Source organism: Ictidomys tridecemlineatus, chromosome 11, assembly GCF_052094955.1.
Source record: "Ictidomys tridecemlineatus isolate mIctTri1 chromosome 11, mIctTri1.hap1, whole genome shotgun sequence".
Taxonomy (NCBI): Eukaryota; Metazoa; Chordata; class Mammalia; order Rodentia; family Sciuridae; genus Ictidomys; species Ictidomys tridecemlineatus.
The window spans coordinates 25,225,112-25,243,588 of NC_135487.1; the positions used below are offsets into that span (position 1 = coordinate 25,225,112).

Genomic DNA, 18,477 nt, shown 5'->3' on the forward strand with positions numbered 1-18,477 from the left:
AAAAATAAATAAAGGTATTGTGTTCAACGACTACTCAAATATATATAATATATATATTTTTAAAGCTTAAACAGTACTGATAACTTAGGGACACAGGAAAAAAACATTAAGCATTTTGCTCAGCCTGCAAAGGATCAGGTATCACTAGGGCAACAGATATTTTTTTAAGGGTCTGTTATTTGCCTGATCTGCTGGACCTAGTTTATTTACAAAGCTTACATTGTACTAGGTAGGGGGATATACAATGGAGTAGTCAGTCAACTGAACAAGCTACAGACTTGGGGGAAAGGGTTACCGAGGAGGAAATATAATAGCAGGGATGCACCCCCCCCCCCCCCCCCGTAGGATATAGGTCCAGAAAAGGCTCTTTTGAGATGGCTTACAAGGGGCTGGACTTCGGTGGTGAGTAAGGGGAGGGAGGGGAGAAGGGGCTTTCTGGTCTTGGGAGCCAAAAGCAGAGGCTCTGAGTCTGCAAAGTGAAGCCCTTGGCCCGCTGGAGGAATTGGAAGCCGACCAGTCACGAGGAGGAGAAAGGCAAGGGACCCCTTTATGCCAGGCATTTTCACCCTGGAAAGGAGTTTGATTTTTTCAGTGTAAGGAGCCGCTATTAAAGAGTTTGAAATGTGGAAATCATTCCATCTGATGTTTGCATAAAGTCATGTTTCCTAATCATCTGTCTTCACCCGATACTGTGCACTACTTCCCCGTGTTGCTAAAGCAACACTGTGGAACTGGAGAGACCGCTCGCTGCGGTCACTCCACAGCCCGAGAAGCGGCCCACCCGGGGCAGGCTTGGCTCCCGGCCTCGGCTGCAGGTAGGCTGCCGCTCAGGTAGGCTCCGACAGCCGCGATGTCGCAGTGGGTGAGCGGCACCCCCGCCCTGATGGCGCTGGAAGGCCGGCCCTTCGGGGCTGTCTCCGGCCGGCACCGCTGCGCGCGCCCGCGGCCCCACCCGGCTCGGCGCCGGCTCCCTGACACCTCCCCGGCGTCCTCCGCGCCGGCCGCGCCCGCACCGACGTCGCTCCCGAACGGCTCGGGTCCCGGAGGCGAGGCGCTGACGCCCGGCGAGCGGGACGGCGGAACTGACGCCGGCGGGCTTCCGGGGGGCGGCTCCGGGGAGCGCGGCGGCGGTAGTGGGGAGCAGCGGGAGCGTCTGGGGCCGCCGGCAACGCAAGTTCCGGACAGGGTCCCCTCTCCTCGCCTCACGCCTCTCCTTTCTCTCGCCTGATCCCGGGCTGTCTCCCGACCGCGGCCCTTCCGGCCGAGCGCCTTCGGAGTGCGGTAGCGGAGGGGAAGCCATCCTCGTCCCCAGCCTCGGGGCCGAGTGAAGTGCCTGTCGCGCCGCGTCGCCCCCTCGCCGCCTCCTCGCCCCTGTGGCGGGCGCCGTTCTCGCCCCAAGCACTCCCCCCAGCTCCATGAATGGAAATCGGCTCCGCAGGTGAGTCAGAGGTGTGGGGCCGAGTAAGTGCGGGTGTCACCCCGATGTTGTCCCCAAGCGTCGTCGCTCCTTTCGCCCCAGGTGCGCGTCGTGCGGGCGTCGCTGGTCTTGCGGCCCCACCGCAGCTCCCCAGGGACCACAGAGTTGGCGACGTTGCCAGGAGGGCTTAAGTTTGGGATTATCTGAGCGACGTTACTTTTATTTTATTTTTTTCCTCCTTCCCGAGAGTGGTTTTTTTCCTGAGAACCTGGTATGGTTTGCCGTAGCTTTCGTTATTCCAGTTGAAGGTGTAACGATGTGCGTGTCCTTTAACCGAATTGTGTGCCGCGACCTGCCTTCTCTCTTACCTACCTCGTAAGCTGCTGGTGAAGACTCTGCGATAGCGGATGAGATTAAGTTTGAAATAGGTATCAGTGCGACTTGAGATGCAAAATGGCATTGCGTTCATCTCCGACATCTCTTCCGATCTCTGTGGTAGCATGGTGTGTGTAGTTTCCGAGGAGCTTGGAAATGTCATATCAGCCTAGGTCTCTGCTTGTAACGGGAAGGTGGATCTTAAAATTACTGACAGTAGTTTTTCTTCTTCTTTCCATTCTCTATCCCGGAGAACCAGTTGTCATAGTTCTGGAAATTTGGAATTTAGGAAAACTGCTCTTTGGGGAGAGGGGTAATGACATTCTTGAGGAAAAATGGCAACATGGGCAATAATGCCCTTTGGAAAAAGGAAAAAATACTGTTTATGGTCCTAAAAAAATTAAGGCACATAAAACAGGCATTACATAACAGTTTCTTACCAAATGATCATGCTTGTATGTCAACTTTGAAAGTACAATTCATCCAAACGATCATTAATTTACACTTTTAACTTTTCAAAATATGAGAGGAGGGGTGATTTGTCACTGATATTACAAGTCCAAGAATTTCACATTTCTTTTTTGCCAATTTGAGATATATCTCAATACAAGAAAAACTTTAAATAAAAGAAAAACCAGTGACATAAAAAAGCTTTGTTGAACAAGTTAGAAAATATAATTGTCAAGTGGATACAAAAGGGCACTCAGAAATTATGAATGTGGATTTTTTTTATGAGTTTTATTACAAGGAATTTTCTATACCCAATTTCAACCATTTCTCTTTTTCTTGCTCCAGTTTTTGCCTTCTGCATATCTTCTTAGAAACAAGTTAGTCGAGACTATGAAGAGTATTAAACTTTCCTTTTTTATTGATTTGTGTATTTACAGAACTGCCCTGTCTTTTCCTTTATTTTTCAGTACTAGGTGAGGCAGGGTAGGAATGAGGATTATACCCAGGGACACTCTACCACTGAGCTACATCTCTGTCCTTTTTAGTTTTTATTTTGAGAAAGGGACTCCCCAAGATGCCCCTAAGTTTGTGATTTCTCCTGCCTCAGCCTCCCAATTCACTGGGATTACAGGCATAAGCCACCATGCCTAGTTGCCTCTTTTTTTTTTTTTTTTTAATCCTTCCATACTCTTTGTTTTTCGTGTACTGGAAATGTGATGATTTGGAGCTACTGGCAATTTTTACTTAACTGTCCTGTTGTCAAGCCTGAGAAACTAACATTTTACTAATCATGCTAAAACTTTTGAGGATATTTCAAAGGTTTTTCTCTTTTTATCCTTTGGATTTTCATAGTAACATATGCCCAAACATGTGAGCAATAACGTAGAAAATACTTCTGAGCTGGTTGCAGTAGCACATGCCTGTAATCTCAGCTACTCTGTCAGCTTAGGCAGGAGGATTGCAAGCTTCAGCTTCAGCAATATAGCATGACCCTGTCTCAAAAGAAAACTTTTATTGAAGGGCTGGGAGTGCAGCTTAGTAATAGAGCTCTTGCCTCACTTGCCTGAGGGCCTGGGTTCAATCCCCAGTACTGCGCACAAAGCAAATGAAAATTTATGACATGAAACCACCTTGTCAACTAGCACAACTAGCTAAATATGGCCAGAAAATGAGTTTTACATTTCTTTTTAGAGGTTCTGTTGCTGAAATATATATCTATTTACTTGTCTTCACATTGGGGGAACTATAGTTAGATTTATTGACCACACACTTGGCTGTTTTAAATTGTAAAGTTCTTACTTCAGTGCATTTAGTGTGTTAGTGTGATTGACTTTAGTCTAATAACAAAGATAAGCTATGGTTTCGTTCAGGATTGTCGCCATTGCAAACAAAATTTTCTTTCTTCTTGAAACTGTATATATATGTACATATATATATATATATATATATATAGTGCTATTTATATATAATACTGATTGAAGGTTTGAAAGTGAAGTAAAATGTGCAACTAAAATCTAAATCCAGAATTTTCTCCCCCCCTTCTCTCTTTCTCTCTCTCTCTCTCTCTCTCTCTCTCTCTTTGTCTCATATATACATACTCTTAAAATTTTTTGATGTTCTTGAATAGTCTTGGGTTAGTATTGAATCTTGGCTCTCTAATTCTGTTAGGTTTTTCATTTGGTTAGAGTCTCAGAAATCATGATGGTTGTTACATGAATAAATAGAAAACTTAAATTTATTTGGTATATTAGAAGACTTCAAATGCTTTGTAATTATTTTTTGGTGAATCATTTCTCACTAAATATTGGTATGTTCTTCTCTGTCCCCCCCCCCAGTGGTAGATTGACACAATACCTTTATTTTATTTATTTTTATGTGGTGCTGAGGATCCAACCCAGTGCCTCACACATGCCACGTGAGCACTCTACCAATGAGCCACAACCCCATCTTCTCTTTTATGTGAAATATTTTAAATTGTTTTTAAGTTTGCCCTGTACAATCTACTGATTTAATACCATCTGAACTTTGATTTAAGGTTAAAAAATGGCATAGTTTTTAAATAATAATAATTTAGCATCTGTGCTATGACTGCTTACTTAGGGAAACTTTTGATGAAACCCTGTTTTTGATTGTATGATTACAGCTAAACTAAGACTGTAGGTTATGTTTTATATTCATATAAAATGGGAATAGGAACAGCCGAAATATTTGTTTATTTTGCAGTACTGGAGATCAAACCCAGGGCCTCACTCAAGGAGCTATGTCCCCAGCCTAGAAATGTTCTTTTAGATGCTACTTCTCCTGAAGACCTATTTTTTAGAACTGTACTACTCTAGTATGTATTTTTTAGGTACTCAAACTATTGCTCAGGAAGAATTTATACTCAATAATGGAAGGAAAACATTTACCATAAATTAGTGATATACAAATCAGTTTAACATGCTTAATAGTTTTATACAATATTACAAAAGTGAATAGACTGTTTCTTTCGTAAACTTTTAAATTTATTTGTGAATATAGTTGTCTTGGAAATTTTTTAAAAGTCATTTGGGATTAAGTTTCAAAGGAGCCAAAGTTACATGAATAGAAGCTAAAAGTATACCAAGAATGAGGATTACATGAGAATGATAAAAGCTGTGGAATCAGAATACCAAAACAAATAACATTATCAGGTTCTCAGTATAGTATTTAGTATTTTTGTTTGTTTTGCAGGATTGAACCTGGGACCTATGCATGCTGGGCAAGCTCTCTACCACTAAGCCACATCCCTAACCCCTTAGCTTAGTACTTAAAACAATCTATCACTTTGGAAGTCTTTTTGCTTGAAGGAAAAAATGTCAAATTGCTGTTCTGTTTGGTGGGCATGAATTTTGAAAGCAGTAAAGGTTTTTCTACTGGGTTTTCGATTATGGTGTCCTACAGTGGCCATTGTAATTTTTTTCCTTTGGTATATGTTTAGAAGTGGAACATACAGAAATGTGCAAAATTATTTTGATTTTTATTTTAGAATTTAATTTCTGTCAGTGATGGTATGTTCTGAGGGAAAGCTGAAAAGGAGATAAGAAACTTTTTTTTTTTCTTTCAAACAAAGACCTTAAAGAAAAGGAAAAAATAATATATAAAATTTGGTTAACATGAAGGCATTTTAAAAATGTCCAATGAGCCAGTCACCCTGCTAGAACCATTTTTAAACCAAATTCCAAATTAATCTAATATTTCCTTTTTTTTTTTTTTGAGAGAGAGAGAGAGAGAGAGAGAGAGGGAGGGGGAGGGAGGAGAGAGAGAGAATTTTAATATTTTTATTTTTTAGTTTTCGGCGGACACAACATCTTTGTTTGTATGTGGTGTTGAGGATCGAACCTGGGCTGCACGCATGCCAGGCGAGCGTGCTACCCCTTGAGCCACATCCCCAGCCCTAATATTTTCTTTTAATTAAGGAATAAAGTTATTTTGGAAAGCAGTTAGAATGAATGAAAAGATCATTTGGGTGCTACTTCTTTCTACTCTTTTGGATAATTTTATGTAATAAGTTGGTAATTTAGAATTAATATGTATTTATTTGTATTTTTCATTGGGAATAATGCATTTGTTTGGTTCTATAAGCCTAGCCTGACAGTATGTGAAGAGGCCTGGGGCCCTACAAAGGGGATATTTCCTGGAAGAGCTCTCTATTGTATGTGGAAAAAACCTAGGTTAGAGAAGAATTCTTGCCAAGTTATCTTAAGCTGTTGGATTCTGGTTGAATACTGATTTCTATATTCTTAAAATTATTGAGGGTCTACCTGAAAGGTACTTAATACTGGAACCTTAAAAAATAAGTTGTGCTGGGCAAGATAGTGCACACTTGTAATCCCAGCAACTCTGGAGACTGAGGCTTGAAGATCATAAATTTGAGGCCAATCTAGCCAACTTAGTGAGACCATATCTTTAAAAAAAAAATATATATATATATATATATTTTTAGTTGTAGGTGAACACAATGCCTTTATTTTAGTTTTATGTGGTGTTGAGGATCGAATCTGGTGCCTCCTGCCTGCTAGGCGAGTGCTCTAGCATTGAGCCACAACCCCAGCCCTATCTTAAATAATATAGAGACCCTATCTTAAAATAAAAAGGGCTGGGGATGTAGCTTGGTTGCAGAGTGCCCCTGAGTTTATCCCCACTACCACATGTATAACAAATAATGACTGGGAGAAAAAAAGCTAAAATGATACTTGTTTTCAGGAAGATAAAACTAAAAAGATAATTTATTTAAGAACAGTATCTTTTCCAGACCTGTTTAGTCTCATAATGTTTGGATAAACATCATTTACCAGACATTTCTACTTTTATTTTTTTATTTTTTTAAGAGAGAGTGAGAGAGGAGAGAGAGGAGAGAGAGAGAGAGAGAGAGAGAATTTTTTAATATTTATTTTTTAGTTCTCGGCGGACACAACATCTTTGTTGGTATGTGGTGCTGAGGATCGAACCCGGGTCGCACGCATGGCAGGCGAGCGCACTACCGCTTGAGCCACATCCCCAGCCCCGACATTTCTACTTTTAAATTCAGTTGTCTAAGATACTCAATAGACCTTCATTCTTGGCTCATTAACAAAACAGATGTGAGAAAGAATATTGTGTGGTTTTTCAACCATAATGGTTATTCTGTTAGGATATATAAACAGCCTTTCTGTATTTGGAATTTGTGCCATTATCTATGTTAATATTAATGACTTTGTTTGGCTATCCACTGCTTTAAAAAAGAAAAAAAGACTATTGATATTCAGAAAAACTTTGTCACACAACTAATGCTTTCTCTTATAAGTGTTATAAAATGTTTTATTTTAAAAATTGTGTGCATTTGTCTAGAATATCAGTTTAATAAAATAATCTGGAAAATTTTTTTGTATTCTATTGTTACCTCTGTTGGCCGGTGATGAGTCCTTGCTTCCCCGATGTTGAAGAATAACACCAGAAAAGCACGCCCAGGCAAGGTCAGAGTAGAAATTAGAAGTTTATTAAGGACAGCAGAAAAGACTTTTCCCGGAGGAAGAAGGGGACCCAAAAGGTGGAATCCATGGAAGTGCTGTTGTCTCCCCTTTTTATAGTTTTGGTGATGGAATGTAGGTTGAAAGGCCCGAGGGGTGGGTAATCTGGGCAGGAAGGACTTCATTATCACTTCTTGGGATAGGCTATCTCCAAATCTGTTGGGGCCTGTTTCCTGGGTTCCAGTAACATTTATTTGGGGTGGACTTTGGCCTAGGGCCTTTCTGGGACTTCATTAACATTCCATGAGTTGTCCTGGTTTCCCGGAATCATTGTCAGCATGGCCTCCATTTTAGATCTTACTCCATATTAGACCTGATTTACCTAACTATACTGACTACCTAATTTTAAATCTGGCTTCACTATCAGCCATTTATTTTATACATTATTTCCAAATTGTCAAGTTCTTGGGAAATCAGACAGTATCTATGTAATATAGACAGGAAATATTTTTAGGTATTTCATATGCAGAAAATGTTCATAATTGTAGATGTACATAATACTATTTTTGAGTCATTATTAATACTGTTACTCTAATTGATTTCTAAATATTCTAATATTTCTCTGAATTTTAAAAATGGGTTAAAGAATGGATTGCAAAATGGGTCACTTAGATAATGTCCTCTATTATTTTCAAGGGGAGAAATGCCTTTTTAAAAAATTCTTACCTATGGTGGAATGAGATGGACCAGAGAAATGGAAAGTTGTAATGCTGTTGTGTACAATGAATCAAAATACATTCTGTTGCGGAATAATAAATTAATTAATTAAAAAAATTCTTACCTAGCTAATGCACACCCACAAACCTAGCAGCTTGGAGGGCTGAGGCAGGAGGATTATAAATTCAAAGCCAGTCTCAGCAATTTAGCAAGGCCTTAAACAATTTGAGACCCTGTCTCAAAATATAAAGAACTAATAATGTGGCTCAGTGGTTAAACACCCTGGTTTCAATCCCTGGTATTCCTCTCAAAAAAGAAATAAAAATAAATTGTTTCCATACTGCCTTTTATGAGGGGGAGGGGGAGAGGTAGGTACCAGGGATTAAACCCAGGAGTGCTTAACCACTGAACCACATCCCCAGCCCTTTTTATTTTTTATTTTGAGACAGGATCTCCCTAAATTGCTTAGAGCCTTGCTAATGTGTCAGAGATTAGCCTCAAACTTGTGCTCCTCCTGCCTTAGCCTCCTGAATCACTGGAATTACAGACTATGCCTACGCTATAGTACTGGGCCCCATCCTGCCTTTTGAGGAATTTAACTCTCAACAGGCTGAAAGTTCTACAAGTGATTATTTAACTGTAGTGACTAGTAAATATAAGTATGATAATAAGTGTAATATGTTTGGACTGATTTACTGAATGAATAAATGGAATTTGAAATTAGCAGGTAGGAGCATAATAAAGTTGCTAATGTTTACTAGTTGGCCTTGTGGGCTTAAAATGTATAAAATCAGAGGCATTTTATTATATAAGGTTTAAAGACTAACTATATTTTTCTAAAACAAAAATAATTTTTCTGATTATAAAATAATGTTTATTATTTTAAAAAGCAAACAATTCACAGGGAAGCCTAAAATATTTAGTGAAGATAATATGGTCCTGTCCTCCAGGTAAAACCATTATTAATTTTTTTCTTGTGTATCTTCCCAGACATCTATCTATCATATTATTATTATTCTCATTATTTTTTTTTTGGTTGGGGGGAGGTACCAGGGATTGAACTCAGGGGCACTCGACCACTGAGTCATATCCCCACCCCTGTTTTGTGTTTTTATTTAGAGACAGGGTCTCATTGAGTTGCTTAGCACCTTCTTTTGTTGAGGCTAGCTTTGAACTCATGATCCTCCTGCCTCAGCCTCCCTAGTAGGCATGCGCCATGGAGCCCGGCTTTCTTATACACACACACACACACACACACACACACACACATTATATGTATTTAGTTGTAGATGGTCACAATACTTTTATTTTTTTTATTTTAAAAAAATATTTATTTTTTAGTTGTAGTTGGACACAATACCTTTATTTTATTTATTTTTACATGGTGCTGAGGATTGAATCCAGGGCCTTGCACTTGCTAGGCAAGTGCTCTACTACTGAGCCATAACCCCAGTCCCCTTTATTTTATTTTTATGTAGTGCTGAGAGGATTGAACCCAGTGCCTCACGTGAATTCTCTACCACTGAGCTCTACCCCAGCCCCTAGGCTTTATTTTTAAAATGTTTTTTCTACTCAGTCATTATCATGAAAAATTTCTCGTATCCTTATTTATATCTATGTAGCAATATAATACATTTACTAATATTATTTCATTTTATTTATTATTTAATCAGTCTCATTGGTGGTAGTTTAGATCCTTTTCCAGATTTTCATTATTATGAATAAAGCTTTAGTAATTATCCTAGCACATAGGTCTTTGTATACTGGTCCAGTACATACTTTTGGATAAATTCTTAGAAGTAGAATTGTTGAAACAGGTATTCTATGAATATTAAAACAAAATTTCCCAGTGAAATTCCAATTTGTTAATAGGCTATAGTTGAAAATGATTTATTCACTGCTTATTTTTCATCATTCATATTTGCTTTAAGCTTTTATTGACTTCAGACTTACAACTAATTTGTTAGATCTGTGAACAACATAGACCATGCATATGGTTTGAAATTAAATGGTTTTGTACTTGAAATTTAGTTTGGTTAATTGACATTGCTTACTATAGTTACTGAAAGGAAAGTTTGAGGTAGAGAGAAATTCCAGATACTGCTTTGTATTCTCTGTAATTACATTTTCAACTCTAGTGGGTAATATAGGTATTTGTTAAATAACTGAAGTGTGTACTTCATTGAAAGTATAATGCTTATATTGATAGTGTTTCCTCTATTAGTAACTGAAGAGTTCTGTTCATTGCTTATTTGTGAAACAGAATACCAAGCAAGATGCAAATAATGGAGAAAAAATTGGCAAAAAAAGTGTAATATAATAATCCAATGGTTTTAAATATGACTTATGTGCCAAAGATACCCGCCATTTACATGGCCAGCCTGGATCTCTGTCCTGAAGTCCACATTTATATCTGCTGGACACCTGCTTGTATAGACACCTTGAACTTAACATGTCCTGAAACTCTTCTTGATTTATTATCCAAAATTACTGCTATCTCTTGAGTCTTCTCTCAGTAAATGACACTTTTCTTTCAGTTACTAAGATTGAAAAACCTAAAGAGTGCTTTTTTCTCTTATCCCACATCTAATCTACTAGCAATTCTTGTCAGGCCTACCTTCTAAATATTTTTCTACCACCACATCACTCCTAGTTGCTGCTGCTTTAGTCCTTGTAAACATTAGCCTTTGCCCAGACTATTAAATAGCTTGCTAACTGGTGTCCTTGTTTGTACTCCTACATATAATTTTTTCATAGAACAGCTAAAATTTTAAATCAGATTGTAACACTTCTTGGCATAGAACTAAAGAACTCAGAAGACTGAAATGATGTGACTTCAAGACTTACTACAGTGGTAGAATAAGCAAGAGATTTTGGTGTTGGTGAAGAATAGATAGATTATTGAACACAAGGAGTGGAACACAAAACATGTTCCATGTTTTGCTAATAACTAGCTATATTGCTTTAGGCAGATCATTTGTTTACCTTAATCTGTAAATGATTCTTCCTTTGTAGGGTTGGTTTAAAGATTAAATGAAGCCTCCCAGCAATGCAGGAGGCTGAGACAGGAAGGGATGGCATGTTTGAGGCCAGCCTCAACAGTTTATTGAGAACCTGTCTCAAAATAAAAATAAAAAGGGTAGGGGAATGTTGCTCAGTGATAGAGTACCCCTAGGTTCAATTGAATGAGATGAGATAATGTATGTAATTAAATGAGATAATAAGATAATATATATAAATAACCAAGAGCTAAATTTTAGCTGTTATACATTATCCAGTTTGGTCCTGTCAAGACTCATAAGATAAAGGAAGGTAAGTTATCCCCTATTCCCACTCTTTCTGCTCCCCCCTCCCCCCCCCCCCCCCCCCCCGCCATTTTTGGTACTGGGAATTGAACAATGGGGCCCTCTATCGCTGAGCTACATCCCCAGCCTTGTCTGTAGGATAGGTAGAATCTTCTGTAACACAGTAGGAAAGATTATGTTCTTGGAGATTTTTAAAAATACATGAAAGTAAATTTAAAAACAAATGATTTGGGCAGCCCTTTATGTGCTTTTATTCACATTGAATAAACATTTATTATTAACTTTTTATTCCTAATATAAATTCATCCTTTTTGTTTTATACATTGCTCCTTTTAATTTGTTACCATTTTGTTCAGATTTTTGCATATGTGTTCATGAATAAGATTGGCCCATAGTTTTACTTTTTCATGTTTTTGTCAGGTTTTAGTATCAAAATTTTAGCATCATAAATTGAATTTCGGTATATTTACTTTTTTCCTATTCTTGGGAAGAGTTTATATAAGATAGGTGTTATTTTTTTCCTTAAATATTTAATGTAATTATCTAAAGAAACCATCTGGATCTTCAGTCTTTTTGTATGTATAAAAATAGTTATAATTGGGTAGGGTTATGGCTCAGTGGTAGAGCCCTTGCCTCACATATGTGAGACCCTGGGATCGATCCTCAGCACCACATAAAAATAAATAAGTGAAATGAAGGTATTGTGTCCAACTACAACTAAAAAATAAATATTAAAAAATAGTTATAATTGTAAATTTAACTTTTTCAGATAGTTATAGGACTTTTTAATTTTTAATTTATTCTTAACAGTTATTTATTAATTGAATTTGTTTGAATTTTGATTAACAAAGCTATAATATTTTGAGCTCTAAAAATTTAATATCATGCAAAATGCATTGTTAAAGTTTTTTTTAGAAAATTTTAAAAATTAATAATAGACATTATTTAGGTTTTTAAAAATTGGGTCAAAATACACATACCATTAAATTTACTATCTTAACATTTTCGAATGTACAATTGGGTATGCTTAAATATATTTCATATCATTGGCCAACAATCTTTGGAACTCTTTTATCTTTCACAACTGAAACTGTACCCATTATACAACACCCCATTAGCTTCTGCCATAACCCTAGAGACCACTTTTTTTTTTTTTTTGGTACTGACATTATTGAACCTAGAAGCACTTTACTATTGAGATATATCCCCATTCACTTTTTTTTTTTTTAGTTGTTGGACCTTTCCTTTATTTTATTTATTTATATGTGGTGCTGAGAATCAAACTCAGTGCCTTACCCACACAAGGCAAGCTCTCTTCCACTGAGCCACAACTCCAGCACCCCCATTTGCTTTTTTTTAAAGTATTTTTTTAGTTGTTTATGGAACTTTATTTAATCGTTAATTTATATGCAATGCTGAGAATCAAACCCAGTGCCTCACGCAAGCAAGGCAAGTGCTCTACCACTGAGCTGCAACTCCAGCTCTCCCCAGTTGTGTTTTTTATTTCAAGACATGGACTTGCTGTCTCAGCCTCCTGAATAGCAGGGATTATAGGCGTGCACTACTGTGCCTGGCTCTATCAACCACACTTGTGGTTTCTTTCTTCTGTGAAATTGTATTCTAAGTACTTCATATAAGGGGAATGACAGTTTTTGTCTTTTTTTTTTTTTTAACTATTTCACTTAGCATTATGTCCTCAGTGCTAATCTGTGTTGTAGCATTTGTCAGAATTTCTTCCTTTTTAAGGTTGAATAATTTTCTATTGTTTATATATACCACATTTAGTTTATGATTCATGCATCTGTGGGCACTTCAGTTACTTCTACCTTTTGAGTGTTGTCAGTCATGTTCCTGTGAATGTGTATACCAATATCTTATTGTTCAATTCTTTCTGCTTTTAATTAATTTGAGTATATGTATACCCCAAAATAGAATTACTTGATAATATGATAATTCTACTTTTAGGGTTTTTTTGTTTGGGGACTGGTATTGAACCCAAGGATGCTTTACTACTAAGCCTACACCCCTAGTCCTTTTTTTTTTTTTTTTTTTTTTTTCATTTTGAGACAGAGTCTTGTACTAAAATACTGAGGCTGGTCTTGAATTTGTCATCTTCCTGCCTCAGCCTCCCATGTTGCTGGGATTACAGGCATGCACTACCACACCTGGCTTATTTTTAGTTTTTGAGGAACCACATACTCCATTTTATATTCCTAAACAGGACTTTTTGGATTTTTATATACTTTTATGTGTCAATTGGATTTCTCTAGGAATTTGTTTCATCAAACTATAAAATTTATTGGCATAATATTTATAATGTCCTCAGAATTTGTAGTATCAATTTTTTATTTTTAACATTGGTTACATAAGTCCTTTTCTTCATCTTAAAAAATATCAGTATTGCCTAGAACTTAAAATTTTATTTTTTCAAATGTATTTTGTGCTTTTCTAACATTTTATTATATTTTGTTTCTAGTTTGTTAATATTTGCCTTTTTTCTTCTTATTTACTTTGCTTTTGTTCTCACACACATTTTGTAACATCCTCCAGTTGACAGGGTTATCAAATGCAGATTGTAACAGTATAACTCTTTTTTTCCCCTCCTGACAGGACCTGTTGGGGCCCAGCCCCTACTCATGGTGCCCAGAAGACCTGGCTATGGCACCATGGGCAAACCCATTAAACTGCTGGCTAACTGTTTTCAAGTTGAGATCCCAAAGATTGATGTCTACCTCTATGAGGTAGATATTAAACCAGACAAGTGTCCTAGGAGAGTGAACAGGTAAGAGTCATTAAGTTGTAGAGATTTTTTGCTATTTCTGTTTTGCTTTAGTAATTATTTATGTTTATCTTGAATAACTGAATACCAATGCTAATCCGTAACAACAGTTTGACCAAGAACACACCGTAATTTGTTTGTACTTTAGAGGTGTGAGGTTGAGAAAAATCTCAACACTCCTGAGATTATTCTATTATAAATGAACTCGTAAATTTTCCATGTGATAGTAGAAAAGTTCTAAGTTGTTTTTATATGCTTTTGGAATCAGGCTGAGTTTCCTGAGCATGTCAGTTTGTTGCTGTTAGATAACATTGTGTGTTTTCTTTGTCTTCCCCACCCTACTTCACTGCTTTTATGAGTTCCCTTTAAGATGATGATGAAAATGAGGATGGTGATGGTGATGGTATCAGTGATGGGTAGAAATGGTGATTGTACTGATTTTTTGCTTTCTGTTCTTATGTCCTCAACCCTTGACTATTCCTTATTCTTACATAGAAATGCAGAGGGCATATAAATTTTGCATCAGTCTGCTTTCAGTAAGCTTCCTCAGCCCTCCCCCAAATGTTTTATATATATATATATTTTTTTTTTCTCGTGGTTGTGGTTTAGGTAATACAGGAAATGTAAAAGGAATTTATGATGTGGGTGGTGGTTACCAAGTGTATTCTAATTTTAAAAAATGATAACACATTTTTGAAACAGTGACATTTAATCTGGCCTTTGGTTTGTCATGCCTTTTAATAAGTATTATTAAGAGCGTTGATTTACTAAGGTATAGATGTAAAGAAATCTGAAATTTTAAAAATAAATTAATAGAATAAAAAATTAGGGCTGGGTTATAGCTCAGTGGTAGAACTCTTGCCTAGCAATGTGAGGCCCTGAGTTTGATTCTCAGCACCACATATAAAATAAAGGTCCATTGACAACTAAAAAAAAAAAATTTAATAACATAAAATAAAAAATTAAAATTAAAATAAATTTGTAGTTTTAGTAGAAGTAATAAACACATAAGAAATACAAAAAAGTCTAAGCCAGACATGGTAGCACATGCCTGTATCCCAGCGGCTTGGGAGGCTGAGGCAGGAAGATCATGAGTTCACAGCCAGCCTCAGCAATTTATCAAGGCATTAAGCAACTAGTGAGACCCTGTCTCTAAATAAAATATAAAAAAAAGGCTGGGGTGCTGGGGTTGTGGCTCAGTAGTGGAGCGATTCCTCAACCACTTAATTAAACCCAGAGTTAGGCACTGGGTTTAATCCACAGTACCACATAAGAAGTGAATGAATGAAATAGAGATATTATGTCCATGTACAACTAAAAATATTTCAAAAGGAGCAAGGCTGGAGATGAAGCTTAGTGGTTAAAACATGCCCCTGGTTTCAATCTCTAGTACTAGGATGGGAAAAAAAAAGGGGGGGGGGACTATGAAAGTCTAGCTGGGTATAGTGTATACCTGTAATCCCAGCCACTTAGGAAACGGTGGAAGAGGATTGCAAGTTCATGATTTAGGGAAACCTTGTCTTAAAATAAAATAAAAAGGTTCTCACTTTGGCAGCACATATACAAAAATTGGAAGGATACAGAGAAGATTAACATGGCCCCTGCACAAGGAATACATGCAAATTTATGAAGGGTTCCATATTTTTGGCATTTATCCTAAAGAATTAAAGTCATCATCACTGTAGTGATACATGCAGACCCATGTTCATAGCAGTACAGTAGTCAAACTATGGAACCAGCCTAGGTATCCATTAATGGATGAGTGGATAAAGAAAATGTGATACACACACACACACACACACACACACACACACAGTGGAGTTTTATTCAGTCAAAAAGAAAAATGAAATTATGTCATTTGCATGAAAAAGAAACCATTATGTTAAGTGAAACATGCCAAATTCAGAACGTTAAGGGTCGTATGTTTTCTCTCATGTGAAAGCTAGAGAGGAAAAAAGGGGAAGAAAGGAGTGAGGGAGGGCTTATCTCATGAAAGGGACCACAAGGTGGGAGGTGGGGAGGGAAGGGGAAAGTGCTAGGGAATGATATTGGCCAAATAATATTATTATATTTTGTGCAGATATGAATATGTAACAATGAATCCCATCATTATATGCAACATAATGTACCAGGAAAAAAATGGAAAGAGAAATATTTGTCAAATATGAATAAAAATTTTCAGTAAGGAAAAAATAATAATAAATTAAAAAGGATTTGGGATGTAACTAAGTGATGGAGTGCCCCTGCGTTCAATACCTTGTACTACCAAATTAAAAAAAAATAAAAATCCCTTTTTTCTTGTTTCTTAAAACTGCATTGCATTTTCTTTGGTAGTAATGAGGATTGGATTTAGGGATGCTCTCTCAGCCCCCCACTTTTTTTGGCAGTACTGAGGGTAAAACCCAGGGGTGCTTCACTATTAAGCTACCTCCCCAGCCCTTTTAATTTTGAGATAGTCTCTCTAAATTGCCTAGGCTGTCCTTGATCTTGCAGTCCTCCTGCCTCAACCCCTTGAGTTGCTGGGATTACAGGTATGTGCTACCACACCTGACTTAATGTGTAAATTTGAGTGAAGGGTAATCCCTTATGGTAGATGTTTGCATTTTAAAAAAGCATTTATTAATCCAAGTAAATCTCTTAACTGATAGAATGTCTAAGGCAGAATTTCCTAGTGCCTCTTCAACTTGTCTGGAATAAAAGAATCACCTCTGACATTAAATATATATATATATATATATATATATATATATATATATATATATATATATTTAGAGAGAGAGATAACATAATTATATAGTAGAGAATTATTATAGGTTGTTGAATAGAAGTATTACATGATGAAAATGTTAGGAAAACATTTACTTGAAGACAAAATGTATTAGAAATGAGGGAATGGTGGGGGATTGAAGCTTAGGGCTCATCAGTTAAGGTGTTCTTAGTATTCCTGGTGCAAAGGCAACAATATTAGGATAAAGAACAGAACTGTTTATTATTTTTGTTCCTTCTATGTCATGTTTTTGTTTTGTGAATATTAGAGAATCTTTGTATTATATATGTGTGTATGAAGTTGCATAGCATAGAGTTTCACATATAAATGCTCAGTGTATTGGTTAAGTTTGGAAGAAATATATAATAAATTGGCATGGTACATTCTGACTTAACATATGATCCTGTTGACATTGTTAATTATATTTTTGTTTCTAGTTTCGTTTGCTTTGCTATATTACTTGCCAATATGAGTGATTTGATCTGTAATTTTGATGTTTCAAAATTTTTATCATGTATCTTTTATCTGAGAGTTTTTGTTGCTAATTATTTGAGTTTTTTTTTAATTGTAGATGGACACAATACTTTCATTTTATTTATCTATTTATTTTTATGTTGTGCTGGGGATCAAACCCAGTGCCCCACTAATGCCAGACAAGTGCGCTACCACTGAGCGGCTACCACTGAGCCACAACCCCAGTCCCTAATTATTTGAGTTTTGATAGAAACTATAGTCTTCTTTGGGACTCTAAAAATAGCATAAGTAGGCTTTAATCAGTGGTCCCTTACTTGATGTACTTGGTGTTTTGTTTCAGGATCCCCCCACTGATACCCAAATCTTCAGATGTTCATGTCCCTTATAAAAGATAATGTAGTGTCAGTGTCAAATAACCTTCACATATCCTCCCATGTACTTTCAATCACTAGATTACTTAAATGACTATAGTGGACATAACTGTATAAAATACTTGTTAGACTACATTGTTTAAGGGAAATGACAAGGAAAAAAGTCTGTACTTTTTCAAACACAAGTGCTTTTTTTTTCAAATATTTTCAACCTGAGGCTGGTTGAGTTTGCAGAAGCAGAACTGACAGATTTGGGAGGGCCAAATGTGCTTTGTTGATATTTCTTTTTTTTTTTTTTAATATTTATTTATTTATTTTAAATCTTTGGTGGACACAACATCTTTGTTTTATGTGGTGCTGAGGATCGAACCTGGGCCGCACGCATGCCAGGCGAGTGCGCTACCGCTTGAGCCACATCCCCAGCCCCCTTTGTTGATATTTCTTGATTCAGTGTCAACATCTCCATTTATTTTCTTCAAAAGACCTGCTTTTGTCTTAAGTTATCCTGGTATTATTACATGACTAGTCAGTTAACACTGGTGTTGGTTCACACTTATAATCCCTGCAACTCCAGAGGATGAGCCAGGAAGGATCACATGTTCAAGGCAATTTAGCTAGACCCTGCCTCAAAATACTAAACTTAGAAAGGACTGGGGATGTCCCTTAGCAGGTAGAGCACTTTGGGTCAATGTGTAACCCCCCCCCAAAAAAAACAACCAAACAAAAATTGTCGGTGGCTTTCTGAAACTGTTAGTTCACTTGCAATAGTTCAACAACTGAAATTCTAGAAATTAGAAGGAACGGTATACAACTTTGCAGTTCCTTTTCATTAGCAAAACAGTTAAGGGTCAAAAT

General features: G+C 37.0%; 1 protein-coding gene and 1 non-coding gene across 3 annotated transcripts in view; both read left to right on the forward strand.

The window, feature by feature from the left end:
- Nucleotides 1–1,298: 1,298 nt before the first annotated feature.
- The window catches only part of LOC101975928 (protein argonaute-3), a 121,011-nt gene continuing 103,832 nt past the window's right edge, over nucleotides 1,299–18,477 (forward strand). Inside the window, exons 1-2 of one of the 2 annotated variants that reach the window (XM_078025915.1) lie at nucleotides 1,299–1,438; nucleotides 13,842–14,013. In XM_078025915.1, coding sequence (XP_077882041.1) covers nucleotides 1,420–1,438; nucleotides 13,842–14,013 — 191 coding nt within the window. In that variant the 5' untranslated portion in view covers nucleotides 1,299–1,419. Of the gene's footprint in view, nucleotides 1,439–13,841; nucleotides 14,014–18,477 lie in introns of those variants that run through there. The other variant, XM_078025916.1, reaches the window with a different exon arrangement.
- Nucleotides 15,550–15,656, forward strand: LOC120891134 (U6 spliceosomal RNA). The gene has a single exon (XR_005735553.1). It is a non-coding gene; the product is annotated as a U6 spliceosomal RNA (small nuclear RNA).